This window comes from Hyperolius riggenbachi, chromosome 7 (assembly GCF_040937935.1).
Source record: "Hyperolius riggenbachi isolate aHypRig1 chromosome 7, aHypRig1.pri, whole genome shotgun sequence".
NCBI lineage: Eukaryota > Metazoa > Chordata > Amphibia > Anura > Hyperoliidae > Hyperolius > Hyperolius riggenbachi.
In genome coordinates this window covers 266001140-266021819 of record NC_090652.1, presented here as the reverse complement: position 1 = coordinate 266021819, position 20680 = coordinate 266001140, and the positions used below count along the sequence as shown (strand labels likewise).

General features: G+C 44.8%; 1 protein-coding gene across 1 annotated transcript in view; it reads left to right on the top strand.

The window, feature by feature from the left end:
- LY75 (lymphocyte antigen 75) overlaps positions 1 to 20680 on the top strand; it is a 162471-nt gene that overhangs the window by 78887 nt on the left and 62904 nt on the right. Inside the window, exons 7-13 of the mRNA XM_068245642.1 lie at positions 3529 to 3711; positions 7393 to 7547; positions 9264 to 9374; positions 12803 to 12891; positions 12976 to 13145; positions 16016 to 16215; positions 20451 to 20593. Coding sequence (XP_068101743.1) covers positions 3529 to 3711; positions 7393 to 7547; positions 9264 to 9374; positions 12803 to 12891; positions 12976 to 13145; positions 16016 to 16215; positions 20451 to 20593 — 1051 coding nt within the window. The remainder of the gene's footprint in view (positions 1 to 3528; positions 3712 to 7392; positions 7548 to 9263; positions 9375 to 12802; positions 12892 to 12975; positions 13146 to 16015; positions 16216 to 20450; positions 20594 to 20680) is intronic.

Sequence of the window (20680 nt, the reverse complement as noted above, 5' to 3'; positions counted from 1 at the left end):
TGTGTGTGTGTATATATACATATGTGTGTATGTGTGTATATACATATGTGTGTGTATGTGTGTATATACATATGTGTGTGTATGTGTGTATATACATATGTGTGTATATATATATATGTGTGTGTGTGTGTGTGTGTATATATACGTGTGTGTGTGTGTGTGTGTGTGTGTGTGTGTGTGTGTGTGTGTGTGTGTGTGTGTATGTGTGTGTATATATATATGTGTGTGTGTGTGTATATATGTATGTATGTATATCTATCCATCTATCTATCTATCTATCTGTATATGTATATATGTATGTGTGTGTATGGGGCTTCCTCTTGCCCTCTCCGGCCTGATTGCGCCCTCAGCACGGTCCTCCGCCTCCTGGATCTTCGGTACAGGGTCCCGGTACCTTCGGCAAGTTGGCACATGCACAGTGCGGCTGCGCGCGCTACCCCATCTCGCTCCTGTGGCCAGAAGAGCAGCCAGCAGTAGTACTGCACAGGCACGTGGAGCTGGGCAGGTGCATGTGGCTGGGCTGCGCGTGCGCAGTAAGCCCCGACTGGCCAAGTTGCCGGGTCAAGGTGGAATTCAATTTTATTTTATTTTTTATTTAATTTTTTTTCGTAAGCTTTTTGTTTCTGGTTTCCTTTAAAAAGAAAATAAATATGTCAGTCTCCATATCCCTTTAAACAATGCACATTGCCTGGCTGTCCTGCTGATCCTTTGCCTCTAATACTTTTGGCCCTAAAACCTGAACAAGCATGCAGGTCAGGTGCCACATGATTCTCTCAGGTATGTGATTCAGACACTACTGAGCAGAAAGATCTGGACGGTTCATGTAATAAAAGCGTGCAAGGAAAAGGCACCGAATATTGCAGCTTTTCCTTGCACGCTTTTGTTACATGAACCGTCCAGATCTTTCTGCTCAGTAGTGTCTGAATCACATACCTGAGAGCATTTGTTACTATTATATTAATATGTTACTATGACCTAACCTAACCCTACTCTCACACAGAACCCTCCCTCTACCCATGCCTAACCCTTAACTGTCCCTTTACAGAAGCCTGTCACGTAACCCTTTCTGTACCAATGCCTAACCCTTACACCCTTCCTCACCCCCCCCCCCCCCCCCCCCCCAGTTGTGGCTAAGTCTTAATTCAGACACCCGCCCGCTATTTTATCAGGTGCCTCTGGGTGCCCAAATGTTCGCCTATTGCTCTTAACCATTGCTGCGAATGGTGGCGCCCTTCTTTCGATTGCCGTTTTCCCTGTTTCGAAGCAGTACTGCCAGGCAACCGGTATTGTTAAAATAAATATGTCCTTCACCTCGGACTCCCTTTAATGGGGCAATATGGTGAAAATTATGCAGTTCCGTTCTCCACCATCAGTTATTTAATATGGACAGCATGAACTTCACCGTAAAGCTTGTGTTAAAAAAAAATAGCTCGTAACACCAATTCTTTTCTTCTGCACAGCTGATCTGCATCATTAAATCAGCTGTTCCTGACTCAATGGCCAGCTCACAAACTCCAGAGCAGTTCTTTTGTTCCTCACATGTAACTATAATGTAACTAGCTAAGTAAGGGCCCGTTTCCACTTGCGACGCACGCATCTGCAAGACACGCGGCGTCACTTCCCGGTGTGCGGATGCACAGGCTAATCCCATCAGCCACGTCATGCACGGCTATGGGATTCGCAGCCTCCAACACTATTTTGGAAGGAAATGCCGGCCGAATCTCTAGTGCAAGCGATTCGGCCGGTGCCGCCATTGTACCCTGTGGCAGAGTTTCCCCACGCGATTTTCATGCGGGGAAACTCTGCGGATTTGGCGCGGAAACCACACCAGTGGAAATGGGAACTAAGTGATTAGCAGCCCGTTTATCTTGTTACATTATAGTTCCATGTTAGAAGCAACAGCACGGTTCTGGACTGTGTGTGGCTGCGTTGTATATCAGCTGAGGCAGAGAGACAAGAAGGCTGCTAGCAGCAGGGAACAGTTAGCCTGTTGCATCAGAACAGCTGACTTACTGATACAGATCAGCTGTGCAGAAGAAAAGAATTGGTGTTAGGAGCTATTTTTTTAACACAAGTTCTATGGTGAAATTTATGCTGTCCATATTAAATAACTGATGGTGGGGATAATGGAACAGTATCATTTTTGCCATAGTGCCCCTGTAAGTTAAGCCTATACTTCTTTTTATGACCTGTTGCCACTTTCAGCATTGCCCCGCTACTAATGTAAGTAAATGGGGCCCACGGCTCGCCCATCCACAACATCAAAATGCTGTCAGACACCGTTTTATGGAGACCACAACACACAGTAGTTGGTGTGGAAAATGATGTTTCAAGTAGGTGAAATCCCGGACAATGAGGATTCAGGGCAGAAGGGGTGTACACTGCGCCCATTGTCAATGGGCCCTACATTTCAGTATAAATCACACAAAAAGGTTCATTCATTTTTTTATTTTTTTTATTGCATTCCCATCCTTATAAAATCTTAAAAGAAAACATTATTTGCCTTTAAACTTAAGTGCTGGAAAAGATATAGAATTATAATTACGGGGGCCTTGTTTTAATTGTTTTGAATAATGTGGTTTGCTTCTCAGAACAATCTTGCACTTATATTTTCACAAAGATTTAAAGCAAACATGAATGTTTTGTAATGCACATTAGGCAGCCTTGTCTGCACCCTAAGGCGGGGCTCTACTGAATCCCAGCAGGACCTGGCTGTAGAAAACCATTACATGATAGCAAAGCAGCCATATGTGGAGGAAAGACTTGAATAGGGCCAAGTCTTAGGGCACGGGCACACTGATGTGTTGTATCGCTGATTTCAGCAGTGGGTGTTTATGTATAGGCAAGGACATCATGGTCTGGTGGGCATACTAATGTGTTGTCTGTATTATTAAGCACCTACATATTAGGCAGCGCTGCACAATAGTTGGGGTTGACATTCAAATTAGGACAGTTAAGGAGCTCAGACCCAGAAACAAGAAATACGATCATGCAATGGGGTGAGTGTCTTTGGTAGCAATGAGGTTGCATGATCAGCTGGGAAACACCAGGGGAGAAGGCACTGCCAGAAGCTTATAATTTAAAGGGTGGAGTAGAGACAAATTGGGTGCAATGAGATGCCCTGGAGTGCATATTTGGGTACAGATGTGGGGGTATAGGTGAGCATGGTTAGCTAAGTTTTCAGGGTTTGTTTGAAGGTGTTAAAGAGGGGGTGGGGGGCGTGCCTTTGGGTGGTGGGAGGGAGTTCCAGAGAGTTGGGGCAGCCGTGGGGGAGTCTTGCAGTCCCATGTGGGATTGAGAAGTGCGTGGTGTGGACAGATAGGCATTCCATATTTAAGGAAACCAAATAGTCTTTCTCTGTGTATTTCCAAACACTCACCTGGTATTTGTCTGCTGGAACAGAGCAGCTTTCCTTTACTGCACTAGTCGCACCTTGTTTGAGTTTTTTCCCATGCATCTGTCTCAGAGCTGAATACTATGCCTTGTTAAATGTATAACATTCAGCCATTTTACACTTATCTTCTACAGACTGGCACTACTCAGAGACTTCCTGTGATGGGAATTGGACAGCGTACAACGGATTCTGCTATGCCGTCCAGCAACCAAACAACTGGACAGATGCAGAACTTTCCTGCCAGAAGGAGAATGGAAGTCTGATCAGCCTGCACTCTCTAGCAGACATCGAGCTAGTAGTCACCAAACTTCAGAGCGGTATGACACGCCCATATGTACCCTGGACCAAACTCTGCATTGTCTATATGACTTAGTCCTACATCACTTGTAAAAGAATGCTTGAGGGTTAAAGTGCTCATACATCTAGCTAAATATGGGCAGATCGACCTAGAGATGGATCTCTCTCTGATTGCAGAGAGATCTATTGGTTGCCCATTCACTGCAGACTGATTCCTGATCGATTTCAGTTGGAAATCGTCCTTGTGACGCTAGACAGAGGCGCTATATCTGGCTCTTGACCCGACTTTGCTCCCTCCAAAAATTGTTTGCCTGAAGAAGCGGGACTGTTACCCGTGAAACGCGTTGCACTTTTGGAGCTCATAATAAATGTTGCTTTAAACTTGAAGTAACCTGCCCGTTGTCTGGCCATTTTTTCAGAAGGGAGGTGAGTCCACCCACTTCCCCCTTTTTAACAATTTTAACAAATTTTACTCTACTTGGTGCCTCTGTTGTTATACCACATAATTGTTTAGTCCCCCTTTGGTGGAGGGGTGTATCCCCATTTCCTTCTATCTACAGAAAGCGACTTCTTAACCCTGAGCGGGGTCAGGTTACAATTCTCACCGCCTGCTTATCTAGTGGTTGCCTTGGAGGCGACCCGCCCTTGTGAGTATAACCATTGTGTGTGTTTGCATCAGACATCACCTCATTAACATAGTACACCATATCGGGCTCTCGGTTCTCCCCCTTTCTTTCAAGCTTGTGACGCTGCCTGGCCTCCGCCCAATTGTTAAAGTGGTCCTGAACTCTTGCACAGGACAGAAGGAAAACCGAGAAATGCACCCTTCATGTACTTAGAGAGTTTAGCCTGTCTAATTCACCCTCATCGGAGTCTAATCACAAGTTGTAATTTGATCTCACACCTGTGTCAGCTGACTGCCAGCTGTCTTTCAAAGCACAGGATGTTAACAATATGTCTGCTTCCATGAAAGCAGGAAGTATACACACTGCAGATTTATTGAGGATTTGTATCAGCTGTAACAAAAATATTTTTTTTGTAACGGTTATTAATGTCTACATTTAAAGCAGTAGGATTAGCCATACTATGCCAGGGAAAAAAACACATATATAGGTAGATAAGTACTTGATCTACTTACATAACACATGTATTGTACTGTCCACGTTTTGATTTCAGTGAATGTTATAAAGTAAATGAAGAGAATTCTGTTCCTGGTGGGAACCGTGTCTTTTGCCCACAGTTTAGGCTAAAGCCTGATGTCATTTCTGCCCTTTACTTTTTTTTCTTTTCCCCTCCAGTCGCTGAGTCACCTCAGCCTAGCTTGTAAACACAAGTGAGCAGCGATCGTGTTTCAGATAAGCAGCTGGCAGGGAAATAAAGAGAAGAGGAGGAATATATTATAGATAAAAAGAACCCCCAGCACACAACTGTTTGGCACTGACTACTAAAGGGCCAGTGCTCCTTAAAGGGAACCTGAACTGAGTAAAATTATTTAAAATAAACACATGACGTAGCTGCAAATTAATATTACATACTAACCTCACCATCAGTTCCTCTCAGAGGCTCACCATTTTCTTCTTACAGTGATCCCTTCCAGTTCTGACAATATTTTGTCAGAACTGAAATATACCAGTTGCTGTCAGTTATATATCAGCAGCTGTCAGTTACAACTGAATGTGCAAGGTAATGTCTATGTTTCCCTATGGCTCAAGTGGGCAATATTACAGTTTAACAGTGTGCTAACCAGGAAGCTGTTATGGAGTATTGGCCATTTTCAAAATGGAGGACGGAGAATTCCATTGATCACAGTGGACAAACAGGACGCAGGAGAGGAGAAAGAGATTGAGGAGTAGACTACACAGATGGTAAGTATGACCTGTGTATGGTTACTTTGACTTTTTATTTTCAGTTCAGGTTCTCTTTAACCTATTTTGGTTCCTGGACGTAGTTTCTACGTCCAGGAACCATGCGCGCTACCGCGCGCCCCCGCGGCCGATCGCGCGCGTGCACGCGCACTCCCAGCCGCGGATTCGGTAGCCAAGGAATCAATGTATCGGGCTACGGAGCCCGATCATTGATTCCTCTCCCCCGCTGAAAAAGCGACAGCTTCTCTCGGAAGCTGAGCTTTTTATGGCCGTCTTCTTCCTGATGCGTCACTCTAAGCGCGTGCTACGCTTAGAGTGACGTCATGTAAACAAACTCATGGCCGCCATCTTGTGGCCAAAAAGTAATACTACACCTGGAAAAAAAAAAACCACAGAATTAACACACATTTACCTTATAAATCTATTGTTTACCTCCCACCCTCCCAAAAGTACCCTAATAAAATTTTTAGTATAAAAAAAAAAACCATTACAATAAAAAACAAACAAACATGTAAATATTTACCTAAGGGTCTAAACTTTTTAAATATCAATGTAAAGATGAAATATTTCTATTTTTTTTTATTTTAAACTTGTAAATAGTGATAGATGCAAAATGGAAAAAATGCACCTTTATTTCCAAATAAAATATTGTCGCCATACATTGTGATAGGAACATAATTTTAACGGTGTAATAACCGGGACATATGGGCATATACAATACGTGAGTTTTAATTATGGAGGCATGTATTATTTTAAAACTATAATGGCTGAAAACTGAGAAATAATGAATTTTTCCATTTTTTTCTTATTCTTCCTGTTAAAATGCATTTACAGTAAAGTGGCTCTTAGCAAAATGTACCCCCCAAAGAAAGCCTAATTGGTGGCGGAAAAAACAAGATATAGATCAGTGCATTTTGATAAGTAGTGATAAAGTTATAGGCTAATGAATGGGAGGTGAACATTTCTCACGTGAAAACGACGGAACCTGAATGGGTTAAGTATGTGATAACTCCAAACCATAACAGCAGAAAAAGTTTTTAAAGTTTATTGAATGCAGGTTTAGCATCTTTATCACTTAATACATTCAGACCTGTTGTTAAAATTTGATTTTTATGGTGACAATCCCACTTTAACAAATATAACGTAATGAAGAACAGAGGCGTCAAAAGGATAAAATCAGTTCTTAAAAAGTAAATAAATGCTTAGGAGGCAGTGGTGGACTTACCTCCTGCAAGCAGACACAACAAGCTGTGTATTCAAGATAATGTACATTTATTGGTACACTCCAGAGGGTTATTTGCAACGCGTTTCGCAGGCCTATACCCGCTTCATCAGGCAATAGATAGTTGAAGTACACAACAGCATTTAGTCCGGGTAACACCTGGCGTCTGCTTTAACTTCCCACTTTGCCGTCATGCGTCTTATGAGATGCATGCCAGCACTTGCAGTGATGCAAGAACGCATCCCGTGCTGGCAAGGCTATAGGGACTTGCATGTGTTTTTGGTTTTTTTTGTTTGTTTTTTTGCTTTGTGCTTTCTGTTTTTTTCCCTATAAATTCTATCCCAAAGATGCCTGTGAAATGAGAAAGAAGAGAAGCTACGTTCTCTGCTCCTCCTCCTCTACCACAACGTCCTGTTTATTTTTCTTTCTGTGTCTTTCTCTATCCCCACAGCTCATCTCTCTCACTCTTTCTCTCACTTGTTGCTAAGAGCGATATGGATGTTTAATAGTTGAGTACACACACAGTTCTATCTTCTACATGCACCAATGGTTGATATGCTGTCTTGATTGAAAATCTGATGATTTTCACATTTGTTTGTCTTTTGTTTTTTAAGACAATGAAAATATCTGGTCTGGCTTCCAGAGTCAGTCTCTGCCACATGTGTATAAATGGTCGGATGGAACAGAAGCACGTTTTACTTACTGGGATCAGAATGAACCTCTGCCTCCATTTAATAACACTCCAAGCTGTGTGTCCTTCTCAGGGAAGGTGAGCCTTGTGCTGTCAGTAGAGACCTTATAGGGGAACTGCCGCCTTCAAGTTACTGCAGCTAATAAGGTGCCAAAATGCACCAAGTAGCTTCAGCTCAACAGACTTTCCTGTTCTAGGAGATGTCCATGAGAAGCAGGACATTTGGGCGCCTGCAGCTAAAGGCCAGTCTCCACTCATCAGTTTTTCTGTGCTTTTTTTTTTTTTCAGGAAAACTGAGAACCAATCAGTGGGTTAGTTCACACTTGAATGTGTTTTCCCCATGCAAAAAAACAATCGACACCAATGCAAAACTGTCAGACAACTCATGAAGGAAAACTGGGGAGTGGAGACAGGCCCTACGTGCTGGAACACACTAGCAGTATGTTACAAAGTAATTTCTAGGCGCTTTGTGATTTGAAAAGCTCTTGCTAATGTAATGCTATGGGTGTGATCCCACTTGAGCCATGTGATTTTATAAATATCCCCCACAGCATTGCATTAGCAAGAGCTTTTCAAAGAGCTCAGAAAAGGCTGCTAGTGGGTTTGATCCCTAATGGACAATTTGGACACCCCATAGACGTGAATGCAAATATTGACTATCGATTGCCAAAAGGAATCCTCGTTTTTGAGGATTATAAATTTTTAAATTTCTTTTCAAATTTTGAAAATGTATTGTTTTTCAAATTGATCTTTTTTTGTATTTAAGTTATTTGTGGCGGCGGAAGGGTTTTTTTAAGGTTAGGCGTGTTATAGTGAGGCTTCATGAACGGGGGTTTTATCGTTGGGTGTCAGGAAGGGGGGGATTTAGGGTTAGGCATCAGTAAGGGGGGTTTAGGGTTAGGCATCAGTAAGGGAGGTTTTATGGTGAGGCATCATGAACGGGGGTTTTATCGTTAGGTGTCAGGAAGGCGGGCTTTTAGGGTTAGGCATCAGTAAGGGGGGTTTTAGGGTTAGGCGTCAGGAAGGAGGGTTTAGGGTTAGGCATCAGTAAGGGGGGTTTAGGGTTAGGCGTCAGTAAGGGGGATTTTAGGGTTAGGCGTCAGGAAGGAAGGTTTAGGGTTAGGCATCAGTAAGGGGGATTTTAGGGTTAGGCGTCAGGAAGGAGGGTTTAGGGTTAGGCATCAGTAAGGGGGGTTTCAGGATTGGGCATCAGGAAGGGGGGTTTCAGGGTTAGGCATCAGGAAGGGGGGTTTCAGGGTTAGGCATCAGGAAGGGGGGTTTCAGGATTAGGCATCAGGAAGGGGGGTTTCAGGGTTAGGCATCAGGAAGGGGGGTTTCTGGGTTAGGCATCAGTAAGGGGGGTTTTAGGTTTAGGCATCAGTAAGGGGGGTTTTAGGTTTAGGCATCAGTAAGGGGGGGTTTAGGTTTAGGCATCAGTAAGGGGGGTTTCAGGGTTGGGCATCAGGAATGGTTTTCTTTTAGCTCTTACTGCACACGGCATATACCACAGCGGATGTCCACATTGATGTCATGGAATGTTGTTATTGTGCATACTGAAGTCTGTGTACAATAAAGCCGCAGAATGTCACTAATGGTGACCGACTTTGCCTCCTTTGACCAACTTACTTAGGGGTGGCTTGGTCTTTCCAGGGTACAAATCTTTTGCACTCCTTATTACTCAGAACTACATTTACCAGGTTGCTGTACTTGCGTTTGGCAGCTGGATGCTCTATTTTCGGCATCAGTGTTTGGCCAATTCAATCCTAATGATTTATCGGTTTTCATTTCCTGCAGACGGGCCGATGGCATGTCCGAGGCTGTGAAGAAAAACTTAATTCTGTATGCAAGAGGCCTGGAACAATAAAGAACGGCACTACGTCTGACACAGGGTGCCCACAAGATAAGGTACATGCCTGCCTTCAGCAGTCACAGTCTCTGTAACCTGCTATCTGTTTATCCGGTTACTGCATCCCACACGCTGTACAGCTCTATAAGCTGTGAGAAGGGAATGTGTTTTTTCTGTAAAGGTTATAATGATGTAGCTTATCCTTTAGAGAGGAAGTTCTGATTTCAAGTCCAACTAAAACACCAGTTGCCTCCCTGTCCTTTTAGTCCTCTGCCTCTAATACTTTTAGCCATAGGCCCTGAACAAGCATTCATTCATTTAGATGTTTCTGACCAAAATCTAACTAGATTAGCCACATGCTTGTTTCAGGTGTGGGATTCAGATATTACTGCAACCAAAGATCAGCAGAACTGCCAGGTAACTGGTATTGCTTAAAGAGGAACTCCAGCCTAAACAAACATACTGTCATTAAGTTACATTAGGTATGTTAATTAAAATAGATAGGTAATATAATCTCTTACCCACCCTGTTTTAAAAGAACAGGCAAATGTTTGATTTCATGATGGCAGCCATCTTTTTGGTTGAAAGGAGGTGACAGGGAGCATGAGACATAGTTCCAACTGTCCTGTGTCCTGAGCACCTCTCCCAGTTGCTATGCAACGTGAATAACAACATAGGAAATCCCATCATGCTCTGCACAGCATCTGGGGAAAAAAGCCTGGGCTTTTTTTCTTTGATGGGTGGAGCTTAGATAAAAATGCAGCTAAAAATGATGCTTTGGTAAGAAAAACAAAGTTCTGATGCTGTAAAACTGTTAAAGAAACACCAAACCTTTTCAGTTCTGCTGAGTAGATTTTTAGTCCGGAGGTTCACTTTAAAAGGAAATAAATAGGGCAGCCTCCATATAACTTTTGCTTCAGGTTCCCTTTAAAGCACATTTCCATCTTCAATTTTTCATCCCCTGCTTCAATTTGACCCAGACAGGTTATCTGCATATATTTTATGTTTTAAAAATTGCAGTACAGACTGTATTTTAAGCCTAGGCAGCACAATCGCTGCACTTTTCTGTTCCCCTTGCTTCCACAGTCAGAGTAGCACAACCTTTTGGAAGGAGGAGCCATTGCCACTCGCCACCCCCTTCAATCAGGATGCATCGTGAGCAGTCCGCTTACTAGAGTGATGGTTATTAAGACAGTCCTCTGGCAAATCCCATGCCTTGCAAACTTCTACAGTACTGTTGTTCTATTGTAGTTTCCAGGGTGGGGTGCCTCTCGCTTATTCTCTCCTCTCCATAGGCCAGAACAGGTTGCTCAGCAGTTAGCTGATCAATCCCTAACCATGTTTTTGGGTGACAATGTTTCAGGTCATTTTTTCATCTAGTGTCAGAAGAATAGGAAAAAGGGCTTGTCCTTTCACATCCAACTAGTGCAGTGCAATTAAAGGATACCCTTGTTGTAATCAAAGTGTCCCCTTTTAGTTACCTGGCCCTTTGACCAGTCCCTGTAGTCTTGTCCGGTCCCTCCCTGTCCTCCCTCCCGGTCATGCTCTTTGATTGGTTGTGCGGCCCGGTAAAGTTCGCAACTTGGCTAAATCTTGCACTATTGCACATGTGCAGAGCTGGCGGCCCACCTCCTTGATTGTTCTCCTGTGGCCGGAAGAATTCTGCACATGCACAGTTCATTAAGAATTGTAACTGCGCATGCGCACACTGCTCAAAGCCATGGCAGTGTGATCAAGTACGCATGTCATCGGGTCTCCTCACGCATAGTAGTGCGCAACTTGGCTAAGTCACAGACTTCTCTGGACTGCAGATCAGATCAGGGAAAGGGAATCAGGAGAACAATGAGGGACCCACAAGACTACAGGGGCTGGAAGAAGCCAGTAGCATAGCAATAGGGGATGCAGAGGTTGCAACCGCACTGGGGCCCTTGGACCAGGGAGCCCATTAGATGCCCTCCCTCAACCGCAGTATTAGCTCTTCAATGGTGCTATGCTGGTAATGTTTATTTTGTATATGTGCTTTGAATAGTGGTAATCGTTAACAAAACGATTCTCCTTCTCTACTTCCAACTCTCATACTGTGCATGTCCTTGGCAGGTTTTGTTGTGTCGTGTGAATTGTTTAGAATGCTTGGGGACAGGGGCGTAACTAGAGGGGAGAAGCCCCTGCGATCACAGGATACCCCAACTACTAACCTCCCTTCCTTTAATACAGGGAACTATCCTGCAGGTTAGGTGTTTTGTGGCTACACTTGTTATGGGTGTGAAGATCATGATGGCCTCACTTGTATTATGACTCTTATAAGATGGTCCCAAGGCCATGAAGTAGGCCTGAAAGATAAATTGAATTTAAATCGAAATCGCGATCACCAAGATGACAATTTCGGAATCGTCAAACCGGCAATTATCGCAATCCCGTCATTTCCACATGGGGGAAGTTTGAAGAAGTGGCTTCAAACTTCCCCAAAGTCCTGGCGCGTGCAGACAGCGGTGTTGGACATACTTTCCGCACGAGTCCAATGCTGTCCGTCCTCTATCACCGTCTGCCGGCTCTTGTGCTTGGCAAAACTCCGGGTTCCTGTATGTCACATGACATACAGGAAGTATGCCGTGCATTAGAGTCTGCAGGAGGCGAAGTGGATAGACGGGCATCACTGGACTCGTGCTGGAAGCTATGTCCAGAACTGATGCAGCTTGGGGGACCAAGGAGGCACAGAGTGGGTACAGAGACAGACACAGAGAGAAACAGAGCGGGCACAGAGACACAAAGGGGGCAAGAGAGAGACCCAGAGGAGGCATAAAGAGGCAAAAGGGGCACAGAGAGAGACAGGGGGGCAGAGAGGGAACAAAGCTTGATTTGAAGGAAATCGTGAATCGAATCGAAATCGCAATTTCAGACAGAAATCGCTCAATTCAATTTTTTCCTAATATCTTTCAGGCCTACCATGAAGGGCACAAGGGGTAGCAAGGTAAGGGGGTGTGAACATTGAGGAGGCCCCATCAGAGTTTTGCTGGGGGCCCCATGAATAGGGATGGCTCCGATTAGGAGAACTCATGGGGAAGCACATGATCAGTTTGATCAGCTGATATATTTGTAAGTTCCTGATTTGCAGTGATGACTTCCTGGTTTAAAACATGATCCGGACCAGCAAATCAAAACCTTACAAATCTATCAGCTGATCAAACTGATCACATGCTTCTCCATGAGTTCTCCTAAACAGTGCCGCCCCTACCCATGAATTGTAGTTATGCCTCTGCTTGGGGGGCCCCAATGTAAAACTTGCACTGGGGCCAAAAACTCCTTAGCTACTTCACTAGCCCCAGGTAAGTAAAAAAGAACACTGATTACAGCTCCGGTATCCTTGCTATGTAGCAAGTTGCTACATCCACTCCCATGGTGTAGCATTAACTATGACTGAAACACTGAATCTAGACTCTGATTGGTCACCTTTGTTTACTCATCTTGTGAATGTTTTTTCTTGTTACAGAATTGGAGAAGGCATGGCCAGTACTGCTACCTCGTGAATAAGACTGAAGTCACATTTGCAGATAGTTGCCAACTCACAATTACTAACAAGTAATAATCTAGCTTTTAAGCATTTAGTTTATAATTGCTCTCCTTAGGTTTTCTGCTGATCATGTTTTGTTCTTGTGATCTTAGATTTGAGCAGGAATTTCTGAACAGCTTGATAAGAGAGCAAACCGTCACGGATGGGAAGTATTTCTGGACCAGTCTGAATGACTCTGAAAATTCTGGAGATTATTACTGGCAGACTGTAAGCGGGAAGAAGAAGGATCTTACTTATTCTAACTGGAATATGCATGAACCAGGTAAACTCTCATCGATGGGCTGATCTTTCATTACTCTTCCTCCTTACATTTAAAGGAAACCTAAACTGACCCCCCCAAAAAGTTTCACTTACCTGGGGCTTCTACTAGCCCCCTGCTGGTGCCCTGTGCGAAGGCCACTGCATCTGCGAGGCCCTGGCCGCTCCATTATATGCGAACACGCTCCCGCCGGGAGCATCCTGTGAGAATCTCGTATTGCACAAGCGCAGAAGGCTACCGGCAGTGGGAGCGTGATCAAGTACACGCGTGGCCAGGGCCGCACAGGTTCAGTGGCCATTGTCGGCAAAAACTAAACTAACTCGATGCAGGGGACCGGAGGATCGGTATGTCCTGACATGGGCACATGGCGGCTGCTGGGGGCTACTAGAAGCCCCAGATAAGTGAAACCCCTGAAGGGACTCCATTTAGGTTCCCCTTAAAGCCCAGCTAAGCTCAGAACTTACTGAACAAAACAAATTTATAAAGCAATATTTTTTATTGGCATTCATTTAGTAGTTTGTCATTTCGTAGTTTCTGGCAGTGTCTTGCGCTAGTGCGCGCGCCACAGTGAATGCTGGGAGATGAAGTCCATGAATACAAATACAGCTTTAAAGACGATTTACCGTGCTTCACAGCTAGACACTATTCTCTCTGGAGCTACCTTATCTTCACAACAATACTGGAAAATGAGGCCTATTCTTGTACTTGCAGAGCTCGTACAAGTTTAAACCCACTTTTATAAAACTGGACTTTGAATTCTACACCAAATAAAACAAAAATAGAAAAATCTCCTTTCCAGCTAGCACAATAAGAACGCTGTATTCCTTTGTAACTTAGGAGATACGTTTGTGGAGAGCTGCTGCTGTTCTGGCAGGAAATGTGACTCATGGTGGCTTCTGCATCCCTCTGACTCCTAGAGGACTGATAGGGTGAGGAACTGGCACATTCCAGTTCCCTAACATTATCACTCCTGCACTCTGCAAAGCCCTCAGCCTAACAGCATACTGAGGAAAAACCTCACAATTCCCCCCTGCATTGTCCCTGCTTCCTGAACAAGGACATGTCAGGCTTTAAAAATTGTGAAACATATGAAAACATTTGTATATATCTACAGCAGAGTCCCCATTATCTGGAATTCTGGCAACTGGAAGTCTCAACTAACTGGCATGCCTGTGGGATAACAGGGACTATAGTTTTGGGTGGGGGGTTGGAGGCATTTTAAATCCTCACCGAGCCTCCAGCGATGTCTGGCAGTCTCCCGGTACCTCCCTGCGGGCTCTTAGCGGCTTTCCGCCGCGGTGCACAGAAGCCGGAGTGTCACCTGACCCGATGCGGGCCATGCTGAAAGCTGTTAGGATCCCGCAAAGAGGTATGGGGTGACTGCCAGACATCGCTGGAGGCTCGGTGAGTTTTTGCAGGGGAGGTCTGTGCTTTTTTTTTTTTTTTAGCCGGTTGCTGATACAACCGGCAAGCACATGTATCATCAGGCGATCCCTGCTGTGTCCAGATACGGGGATAAGCTGTATAGGCCTTGGGATTACACTGTAGTGGATGTGAATTGTTGCAACCAACAATTAATAAGGTGTGCTCTGTTCAACTCTCTGGGCTTAGTCTCTCACTAAAGCCCCATACACACGCTAGATTAAAGTCAGCTGCATCGGTCATTAATCCGGCATGTGTACGGTAGCCCCCGACCACCGCCTGACAAGCGACCCAGTAGATGGATCAACTTGGCCGACTGACAGCTGATGCTATTGTTAAAGTGGACCTGAACTCAAGCACAGGACACAAGGAAAACACAGATTAATCCACCCGGTTTGTGTTTAGAGTGAAGAGCCTGTCTAATTTCCCCTCAGCTGATAGTGATCACAATTGTAATTTGGTCTGTCAGCTGTGTCAGCACAGGAATCTTGGCAGTCCTTGGCAGGCTCCGCTAATTTGTAAACACAGGATGTTAACCCTTTGTCTGCTTCCATGAAAACAGGAAGTGGCCAGACTGCAGATTTATTGCAGGAGTTCTGAAGACTGCAACAAAGAAATGTTTACCTTTAAAGGTTAATATGCTGTTGCTTATCTTTTAGAGCAGAGAGGAAGTTCGGAGTTCAGGTCCGCTTTAACGTGGCTCGTTCCGCCTGCAGCGTGATGTCACGTCTGCCCCGCTCCATCCCCCATCCGCCTCCCCACAGTACAACAGAACACGTTGGCAGCCGTACAGCAGACTCCATGTGTGTTCAGCCTCGGCTCAGCGATGTCGCCTGAGAAATCGGGTCCATCCCTGTCGGGCGACTTCAGTCAAGCGTAGTTACAGATCTTAAGGGCTGTCAAAAGACGGATCCCAAATGACTATAAAAACAGTGTGGCGTAGTTTGGCCACCAGCAATAGCTGGTAGCTGAATTGCACTCCTGAGTCCGTGGCAGCCTGGAGGTGGTGGTGAGGGGGGGGGGGGGGGGTAGTAATTAACGCTGCCAGGACGTTTGCAGGAGCAGGGTGAGTAGTTTTTCGGCTTTGCCCTGTGCCTGAATTTCCCAGCACCGTTTTTGCATGTATGCTTGGGGGAAACCACCTATTAATTTAAAGCATTATGGTTGCTATCTCCACACTCAGCCATGGCCTTTATGAAAGAGTGATACACGATGCACACTCATGTGCTCATGTGGCATTATGCTTAGTAGCCTCTGTTTTGTGTCAGTAATATCTGTGACTTGGTGATATATTTGGTCAGGGTCACTTCGGTGCAGGAGGTATCATGGTGTTATAGGGCTAAAGTGATGAGACTCCAGGGACTGCTGCAATATGCACTTCCAGTACATTAGACATATTCGAGTCCATTTAATAAATATCGGTAATGACATCACTTGCATTTGTCTTTCAGCTTTTCCCGGAGGGTGCGTTGCAATGTCTGGTGGAGACTCTCTTGGCCAGTGGGAGGTTAAGGACTGTCAAACATTTAAAGCTCAGTCTATCTATAAGAAAGTGATTGGATCTGCAGAAGAGGAAGTGGTTCCCCCGAAGTCCAACGTTACCAAATGTCCTGATGGCTGGATAGTTGGAACTAATTTGTACTGCTACAAAGTATGTCATTGCTGTCTACACAAGCCTTTTACTACAGTCATTACAGTTAAGAAATACATTAATAAAATGCACCGGTCACAAATGGGCATGCCATTATGTAATTAGGCACTCTTTAACTACCTAATGACTGCGTCATGCCAATGGGCATGAATGCGGCAGCAGCGCCAGGACTGCCTAACACCGATTGGCGTCAAGTCCTGGAGCTGCAGTTTAGCAGGGACTACGCGCGTGCATGCGCGATTGTTTCCTGCCGATTCAGCCTGCTAGCTGCGATCGTGGCTAGTAGGCCTTTAGTAAACAAAAGGGGAAAGAAATCCCCTTTGTTTACATCAGTACAGCGCTGCTATCTAGTGCAGCGCTGTACAAGGGACACTCGGCTGTCCCTCACAGTGGCAGGGGATCGAAGCCCTCTCATAGGCTGATGCCTGTGAGAGACGGAGAAGAGGACGGATCGCCGTCCTAGTCAATTCAGGATAGGGCAGGGGGCGTGGGAAGGAGAGGGAGGGAAAATCAGGCACTGTAAGCCTGATAAAAAAAACAAAGGATCGCAGGAGCGATCAGACACCTCCAAAAGAATGTCCTGTTAAGGACAATAAAAGGAGGTAAGATTCATTTGTGTGCTTAGTAGTAGGGCTGTGCAGCAACCTGACAAAGCTGCACAGCCCTGTGTTGTGAAAAATGGCCTGGTCACTAGTGGGATGTAAGCCTGTGGTCCTGAAGTGGATACCAGACCTGAAAACAAACATGAAAACCTCTCTGCCCCCCCCCCCCCCAATTGTACCTGAAAGCACCCTGAGATCTTCTTCTAAGTCGCCGGAGTCGGAGTGACTGCGCACGCGCTGGTGGGGCTGCCAATGGCCGGGAGTATGCAATGCGCATGACGTCATACCCTTTTGAAGTCGCATAAGTTTGTTTTTCTTAAAGGCCAACTGCAGATTAACTTTTATTTTAGTTTTAAATCCTTTAGAACCTATTTTGGGTTTGTATTCCTGTCTGTGTCCCCTTTGGGAGAATTTCTCTAAAAATTGTATTTGTTAATAAAAGAGATAAAAACTCAGTAGATGAAATAAAGTGACCGTACATATGTATCCCAGCCTACCCAGCTTAAAGAGACACTGAAGTGTCAGAAAAATCATCTTTTTATTTAAAAAATGTGTTTAACATGCTAGCCCTACTTAAACTGCCGCATCCCCGCCGCTGAAATCTAACTAAATCCCCCTGACTCCCCCCTCTCTCTCCCCTCTCTCTCCCCCGCAAAATCCACATCTTTCTTGGTCATGGATTTTGCTGCTATAGGAGGCAGAGCTATGAGCCGCAGCTCTGCCTCCATGCACCGTCTATCAGCGGCGGATCTCCTCCTCTCCCGCCCCTCTCAGTGAAGGTAGACTGAGAGGGGCGGGGAGAGGCGTTGATCCGGGCTGACAGACGCGCTGAGAGGCAGAGCTGCGGCTCATAGCTCTGCCTCTCACGGAAGCGCTTCCTGGATTGCCTCCCCCCCCCCCCCCCCCCCCGGGGAGTTAGGGGGATTTAGTTAGGTTACAGCCACGGGAATGCGGCGGTTTAGGTAGGGCTAGCATATTAAACACATTTTTTTAAAATAAAATGATGATTTTCTTGAGACTTCAGAGTCTCTTTAAGGTGGCCACTAATCATGCAATTTGCTGAATGATCATTTACAAACAATTCTTGTATGAATGATCGGAAATGATCGTTTGGGACCAGTAATGGACACAAATCTCCTAAACAATCTGATCAGATTAATGAAATCATTCCGATTTTCGGATCCATTTCATTATTCTGATTGGATTGGTTAGGAGAGTTTTGTTCATTAGTGGTCCCAGACAATAATTTCCAATAGTTGATATGAAGAATCGTTGTAAACGTTTGTTTGGCAAATAATATTGTTAGTGGCCACTTTTAGAGACCCGCGCCCCCCCCCAAAGTTCTATCTTATAGTGCCCATACATAGTACACTGAATATAAAGATTTTTACAACATGTCTGATCAGAATCAGAATTAATTTATTTTTCGCCAAGTAAGTTTGCACCTACAAGGAATTTGTCTTGGCAGTTGCTTAACCAGCTGAGCGGTCTGGACGAGCTCAGCTCGTCCAACACCGCCAGCGGCTGCCGCTCAGGCCCTGCTGGGCCGATTTTGATGAAATAAAAAGCAGCACACGCAGCCGGCACTTTGCCAGCCGCGTGTGCTGCCTGATCGCCGCCGCTCTGCGGCGATTCGCCGCGAGCAGCGGCGAAAGAGGGCCCCCCTAGCCGCCTGAGCCCTGCGCAGCCGGAACAAAAAGTTCCGGCCAGCGCTAAGGGCTGGATCGGAGGCGGCTGACGTCAGGACGTCGGCTGACGTCGATGACGTCACTCCGCTCGTCGCTATGGCGATGATATAAGCAAAACAAGGAAGGCCGCTCATTGCGGCCTTCCTTGTTTATTCTGGGCGCCGGAGGCGATCGGAAGATCGCCTCCGGAGCGCCCTCTAGTGGGCTTTCATGCAGCCAACTTTCAGTTGGCTGCATGAAATAGTTTTTTTTTAATTTAAAAAAAACCCTCCCGCAGCCACCCTGGCGATTTAATCAGAACGCCAGGGTGGTTAACAAACACAAACAAAAACAATACAAGGACAGACAGTGTGAATATTACAAGTTAAGGGCATTATAAGTATAGTGGCAGTAAGCAATGTGAGAATTGTTCAATTGTTTAGTTCTGTGCTGATTACTTTCAGTCCTAGCAGCTCTAACGTGGTTCAGCATTAAGTATGGCTACCGCTTGAGGAAAAAAACTGTTCCTGTGTCTAGAGGTTTTGGTAGCGATTGACCGGAATCTTACTCCTGAAGGCATGCGCTGGAAGATGGAGTGAGCTGGGTGAGAGGGGTCAGAGGCAATTTTGGTTGCTCTCTTTCTGCACCTGATCATATTTTTATTAAAAAAAAATGGGATGATCGTTCATCTTTTTTGATCGTTAAAAATAATTATTTTTAACTTTTATTCAATTCAATTGATTTGGTCGAATAGGCGGGAAAATCAAACATTTTTATTGTGCCGTGTATGGGCACCATTACACGCACCTAGGGTAATATCTATAGAGACAAAATAGATATTGTTGTCATGGTTATCGGGTCCCACTCCACATAACGAGAACCCCTATATGAAATGACACTATAGGTTAGCCTCCCTAGCATTCAATTTTGGCTGGATTTCCATTCAGGAAGTGGTTCAATTAATTTTCATGAAATTTTTGCCTGTAACTTACAAAAATGTGTCAAGCCAGGGTCTAGTATACATTTTGTGTATAATAAAAGTTTCAAACACAAAATCACGTAAACAGCAAAAGAAAAAAAAATTATCTTTCTGTCAGGCCACAATTTCTTCACTCTTCAGCATTTGTGGCAGAAAACCTGCATTTTTTGCATGCATTTTTTTCGCAAAAAAAAAAATTACGTTTGTGTGCAAACTTTTGCATCCAGGTATCCAGAGCATGTGAAAATTCTCAAACGCAAATTGTAATGTTTTTTTCCCTGGACAAGTCAGGCTCGTCCATACCACCAAGGAGATTAAGATGCAGGTAGGCTAGATGTGCATATCTGTCACCATGTTATCTAATCTATTGCGTTTTTATTAAATAAAAATTGTATTTTAACCTTTTTCTGAGGATTTAAAGGGAAACTGAAGCTTGCATTAAAAACAGAGTTTCACTTATCTGGAGTTCTGCCAGCCCTTTACAGTCTTCTTGTCCTGTATTGGTCCTCCATGATCCTTCGCTCTCCCGTCACCAGCTAGTTTCATTACCACTGACTTGTAAGTCGAAGGCAGCTGCGCCTGCGCGCCCTTGGCAACGCGTATCTTTCTTCGCATTCCTGCCTGCAATAGCGTCCTGCGCTAATAGCGGGACGCTATTGTGGGCAGGAATGTGAAGAAAGATATGTGTTGCGCACAGGCGTGTCCTTGTGCTTTTACAGTAAGGTCTAGTTTTTGCTGCTTTTATTTGCATCTCCACAAACCAGCAAAGGTCACTGTCTGATGACCTTCCTGGCCTGAGAGTTTGCCGCAACTTAATTTCTACTGTTCTTTATGTTCTCAGTGAGAGTAATGGAATTTCATGGACACCTTTTTTGTTTTTGGATCATAACACTACGTATATTAACATAAGCAGCAATAAGTTCATTTTACACATTATACATGTGGAGCAGAGTAGTAATTTTCTGTCATGTTTGTTTGTTTTATCAGGTGTTCCACAAAGAGAGGCTACTGAGGCAGAGGACCTGGGAGGAAGCAGAAGGCATTTGTGAGGAGTTTGGCGGCCATCTTGCCAGTTTTCCTCATCTGAAAGAAATGCAGGAGTTTAATACGCTTCTGAAACCATTCCTCAGGTTTGTAGTTTTCCTATGGACAGCAGACGATGTCTTCTTAGGGCCCATTCACGCTTGCTGATTGCAAAACGCTAGCGATTTTGCTAG